The sequence below is a fragment of the Elephas maximus genome, chromosome 3 (assembly GCF_024166365.1).
Source record: "Elephas maximus indicus isolate mEleMax1 chromosome 3, mEleMax1 primary haplotype, whole genome shotgun sequence".
In the NCBI taxonomy this organism is placed as follows: Eukaryota; Metazoa; Chordata; class Mammalia; order Proboscidea; family Elephantidae; genus Elephas; species Elephas maximus.
Genome location: NC_064821.1, coordinates 202,239,529 through 202,245,528, shown reverse-complemented (window position 1 = coordinate 202,245,528; position 6,000 = coordinate 202,239,529). Strand labels below are relative to the sequence as shown.

The 6,000-nt window shown below is 37.5% G+C and overlaps 1 protein-coding gene across 2 annotated transcripts in view; it reads right to left on the bottom strand.

Annotated features, from left to right (window-relative positions):
* Positions 1-2,392: 2,392 nt before the first annotated feature.
* The window catches only part of HSD17B7 (hydroxysteroid 17-beta dehydrogenase 7), a 30,672-nt gene continuing 27,064 nt past the window's right edge, over positions 2,393-6,000 (bottom strand). For both annotated transcript variants that reach the window (XM_049881092.1, XM_049881094.1), the window contains one exon: positions 2,393-3,405. In XM_049881092.1, the coding sequence (XP_049737049.1) occupies positions 3,304-3,405 (102 nt within the window). In that variant the 3' untranslated portion in view covers positions 2,393-3,303. The remainder of the gene's footprint in view (positions 3,406-6,000) is intronic.

Here is a 6,000-nt window from a genome sequence, read left to right as displayed (position 1 = left end):
AAGTGTTTTCAGTCTCATTGCATTCTATGAATATCTTTATTCCCTCCTTAATGTCTTCTATAACCCAGTCTTTTTTTGAGCAGGGTATTGTTCAGCTTCCAAGTATTTGATTTCTTTTATCTGATTTTTCTGATATTGATTTCTACTTTATGGCCTTATGGTCTAAGATGCTTTGTAATATTTCGATGTTTTGGATTCTGCAAAGGCTTGTTTTATGACCTAATATGTGGTCTATTCTAGAGAATGTTCCATGTGCACTAGAAAAGAAAGTATACTTTGCAGCTGTTGGGTAGTGTTCTGTATAAGTGTATGAGGTCAAGTTGGTTGATTGTGGCAATTAGATCTTCTGTGTTTGCATTGAGCTTCTTACTGGATGTCCTATCCCTCACCAAAAGTGGTGTGTTGAAGTCTCCTACTATAATTGTGGAGGTGTCTATCTCACTTTTCAATTCTGTTAGAGTTTGTTTTATGTATCATGGAGCCCTGTCATTGGGTGCATAAATATTTAATATGGTTATATTCTCCTGGCATATTGTCCCTTTAATCATTATAGTGTTCTTCCTTATTCTTTGTGGTGGATTTAACTTTAAAGTCTATTTAGTCAGAAATTAACATTGCCATTCCTGCTCTTTTTTGATTGTTGTTTGCTTGATACATGTTTTTTTCCATCCTTTAGTTTTAGTTTGTGTCTCTAAGTCTCTTTTAGGCAGCATATAGATGGATCGTACTTTTTTAACGCAATCTGCAACTCTCTGTCTTTATTGGTACATTTAGCCCATTTACATTCAGCATAATTATAGATGAATTTAGTGCTGTCATTTTGATGCCTTTTTTTGTGTTGTTGAGAATTTCGCTTTTCCACTTTTTTTGTGCTGAGTTTTTCATTTAAATTTTGTGTTCCTCAATTTCACAGTAGTTGAATTTATTTTTGCTGAGTTGTTATGTTTGTCTTGGTTTTTATTTTGAAGTATGGAATTGTTATACCTCTTTGTGGTTACCTTAATATTTACCTCTACTTTTATAAGTAAAAACCTAACTGGTATCACCCTATATCACCTTGGTTTCCTCTCCATATGGAAGATCTAAACCTCCTGCACTTAGTCCCTCTTTTTTGGTTATTGTAATCTTTTACACAATGGCATCAATAATTCCGTTTTGAGCATTTTTTTATCTTATTTTGTTGTTGTGATTTCCCTATCTGAGTTGACATCAGGATGTTCTGTTCTGTAACCTTGTGTTATGTTGGTATCTGATATTATTGATTTTCTGACCATTCTTGTAGCTTTGGTTTGGTTTTCGCAAATTCTCTAAGCTTGTGTTTATCTATAAATGTCGTAATTTCACCTTCATATTTGAGAGTTTTGCTGGATATGTGATTCTTGGCTGGCAGTTTTTCTCCTTCAGTGCTCTACATATTGCCTGCATGGTTTCTGCCGAGTAGTCTGAACTTATTGATTCTCCTTTGTATGTGACTTTTTGTTTATCCCTGGCTGCTTTTAAGACTTTATCTTTGGTTTTGGCAAGTTTGATGATAATATGTCTTGGTGATTTTCTTTAGGGATCTATCTTGTTTGGGGTTTGATGAGCATCTTGGATAGATATCCTTTCATCTTTCACAATGCCAGGAAATTTTCTGCCAATGGATCTTCAACTATTCTCTCAGTATTTTCTGTTATCCTTCCCTGTTCTGGAACTCCAATCACATGCAAGGTATTCTTCTTGATAGAGTCCCACATGATTCTTAGGGTTTCTTCATTTTTTTTAATTCTTTTATCTGATTTTTCTTCAAATATATTGGTGTCAATTGCCTCATCCTCTATCTCCCCAACTCTGCATTCCAATTCCTCAATTCTGCTTCTCTGGCTTACTATTGAGTTGTCTAAGTCAGATAGGAAGTGGCCACTCAGGGCCTCACACTGGGGCATTGGAACCATGATACTTTGGCTCTCTAATCTCTAATGAAAACTTTATTGTCAACTTTCTCAAAACATGCTCTCTATTCATTTACATATATTTTTGCATTACTGGATTAAATCTTCACCCAACATTCATGAGTGGAGGAAGCAGAGAGTTATTTACTCCATTTTATGGATGAGCAACTTAAGATTCACAATAAAGGGCCTCTCCCAAATTGACATATGAGTGAATGGAAAAGCAAAAAACAGCTCTGCTTCTGGTTCTCCACTTCTCCCTCAAAGACAGTGGGGGGCCCTCATTTTCAGTTATACAATGATGTTTAAGCCTATTTAAAAAAAAAAAAAGCTTTAATAACAAAATTAGAGAAACTGTAAAAAAAAAACAAATTTGTACTTGAAACTGTGCAGAATCTGTGTATCATTTTTCACTTGTATTAATTCTTTCAAAAATTTACTGTTATATTCCAGGTGTTTCGGTTATATTTTGGGCAAAAAGATCTAGGCATTTTAGCATTTTGTCTTCATAACAAATGATGCCTGGAGTGTAGCCCCTTTAAGACTTAATAGGAAAAAAAAATAGGAAAAGCTTTGTCTAATTATCTGACACTTGTGAACTGAGTCCTAACCATTTCCCACCACTACTATAGGGTATCTGATACTGGCAGATATCCTACTAGCCAGCATTCAATGAGAAAATTTTATTAAATTATGCTGCAAGTTTATATCCATTAAAATAAGATCATGAAAACAGGCTGGCAAGCAACGAACAAACTTCCAAATGGTGTTAAGGATTAGGCCCAATATGAGCACAGACTACCTGAATACCATAAAAGATACATTTAAAATAAGAAAAAAATAATAATCCAAGTGGCCGAAACACTTTTTGTTCCTGTGATTAACTACATGGGCATCCAGACTGAGGATTATAGAAGAAGAAATCAGGCAAAAGACCTAAGAAATTGCTCACAAAAGTTAAGATTGTCATTAGAGGGTGGGCAGTACTTCCTCTTGCTGTGGGCAGGCCAAAAGGAAAGGAGAGGGCCCATTCATCTGTGCACCCATCATTCAAGCCTCATCACAGCCGGTGGACTAGCTTGTGTTGGGCTCCAGCCGGCAGAGCACTATAACCGGGTATTCTGTTGGGTGACTCCAGTAATTACAATGTGACACCATTGTGGGGAACCCCTAATTGATATTTTACTTCATCCATTTTTTTCTCATGCTCCTATACATACACATACATAGTTTTAGGGACAATTCTGAAAAAAAAAGGCAAAGGAGATAATCACAGTTCACAGTGTATGACAAATGTCTATCATTCAGCTCAAGCGAAACCCACGAGCCCCAGAATGCACCGAAGGTATGTGTGTTTCAGAGAGTGCCACTGTCAGCTCTGGTCATCTGATTTTTGAACAGTGGCTCTAATGTGCTTTTCCAGTTCTAGCAAGCTTTGGTAAAATTTTTCAGCAGTGTCTTCATCTAGGTCCATCTGGAAAAGAAGTAAAAATAGGGATGATTAGAAAAAGAAAAATGGAATGAGTAGAATTTGCATAAAAGGAAGGCATTCAACATACAGTAAGAGAACTGAAAAGACAAAAAGAAAGGGGCCAGCAAAAAGGACTGCAGTGGCAGCAATGTGGGGGCTGTAATAAACTCTGAGAACCTGATGACATGTCAACTCTCAGTCCAAACTCCAGCCCTAGAGAGTCGGCAGTTCATATCCACCAGCCATTCCTCAGAAACTCCATGGGACAGCTCTACTCTGTCCTATAGAGTTGCTATAAGTTAGAATTGACTCAACAGCAATGGGTTTTTAAAATTTTTTTTTCTTCTTTAGTAAAAGAGCCCTGGTTTTAGCTGGGCTCACTGCCCTTCAGATAAAAGACTCCATTTCCCAGTATCCATTGAAGCTAGTAGGTACCATGTGACTATGTTTTGGCCAATAGGAAATAAGTGGTGTTGAATGGTATTACCAGGACTCTTTTTAAAAGGAATGGGCATCCCCTTCTTCATATGCTGGTTTGGGCCTTAAGGATCAAGGCCACACCCTAGGGACGGCAGAACAGTAACTAGAAGGAACCTGGGTGCCTGACACCTTACGGAGCTGCCATGTCAGCCCAGGACTGCCTCTCTACAAACTGCTTTTACATATGAGAAATCTAAGTTTCTATCTTGTTTAATCCACTGTTATTTTACAGTCCCATTAGACCACAAAAATGGGTTGGTAAGCAATGAGCAAATTTCCAAATGGTGTTAAGGGTCAGGCCCAATATTGGCATAGACTACCTCAGTATCAATAAGAGATACTTTAAAAAGTAATAATAATTCAAGTGGCCCAACACATATATATATTTTGTTCCTATGATTAACTCCACGGACATTGTACTCAGGGTTGGTAAAATCTAATCTTAACTGACATGTATGAAATCAAAATTCCAGGCCCTATGAAATAAAGTGGTGTCTTTTTTGAAGTCAACACAGAACCTGAACTTCAAAAACAGTCTTTCTTCACAGAATAGAAAGGTTAAACATTAAAGAAAACTTTTTAACATTTTGGAAATAACATTTCATTCAATCACCTCAGAATTTTTCCATGTTGGAGTTAGAGGAGGCATTCTACCTCTACCTCAACCTTTTACAGAGAAGAAAGCTGATTTCTCCAAATTAATTGAAAGTTAAGCCACTTTTTTCAATGGACTCCTGTAAAATGCTAATAAAATAATTTGGTTTAAAGAATTAAACATTTTCTTCCCCTGGTAAATAAATCACTCTGTCTAGAGGAAAATACAGCAAGTCCACACAGTCTCTGAAGGCCTAAAAGTAAGTTTATTAATTTGGAATAGAGTTTCCCAAAGTGTATTCTTTGGGATGTTATTTGAAATTAAAAAAAAGAAAAAAGAATTATAAAATCAAAAAAAAATTGGGAAAACTAAGATCAAACTATTTCACACAGACTTCTTAATAGTACCAACTTCTCAAAGCCTTTACTGGGCACTAGCGCTTGTCTCTGAAATACCAAACCCATTGCAGAGTCATTCTGACTCTTAGCAATCCCGCAGGACAGAGCAGAACTGCCCCATAGGGTTTCCAAGGCTGTAACCTTTACGGAAGCAGACTGCCACATCTTTCTCACATGGAGTGGCTAGTGGGTTCGAACTGCTGACCTTTCAGTTAACAGCCAAGCACTTAACCACTACACCACCAAGGAGTCTCTAAAATAGGGGGTAATAGTATGAGGCATTACTCCAGCTTAGTTGCCTGAGGAACCTGTTTTGCAAATCTTCTCAAGGAACTAGTATTTAGCAGACCATATTTTGGAAAGCACTGGAAGATACCAAGGGAAGCAGAGATTGTTGCCAATTATGTGACTTACCCGAGATAACTTATTTGCCTCAATCTAGTTTGATTTTATGCCAATGCCTCCTCACAATAAGCCAGGCAGTGAAAAATGGGAGGCTCAAGTAAACCTTATTCATGACAAAAATGCAACAAAACCATTCTTAAAGGTTCAAAATAAATTTTCTTGTTTCTTAATATGTAACTCTGATTTCTTTTTAAAAGATTATAGAGTCCAAAAAACACAGTACTGATTTTTTCCCATACTCCATCCCCTGCTTCTTCAAAACACCATCATTTTCTACAATCTATTAAAGCCAATGGTTGCCACAAGCAGAACTGATGGTGGAACTTTCCCAGGGAAATCAACGTCACACAGAAAGACTCTTCACACTTCATCCAACTTGCCACCCATTTATTGAGCACCTGCAATGTACAAGTCACCATGCCAGGAAAGGAGGATATAATTCTCATCCTCGCAGAGCTTATATTCTCACAGGGGAGCCCAATGGTGAATGGGTGCTACATAAAACAGGTACAAGATATCGAGACAGTCTCTAACAGAGGTATCTGACTGGTCCACAGGGTCACAGAAGGCTGAGATGTAAGCTGAGATCTTAAGGATGGGTAGTAATTAACCAGTTGAAAGAGAAAGGGCAGGACAGTTTGGGTAGAGATAACAAGATGTGCAAAGGCTCAGAGGCAAGTTGGAGCAGAAAGGAACAGAAAGAGACCAATGTGGCACCAA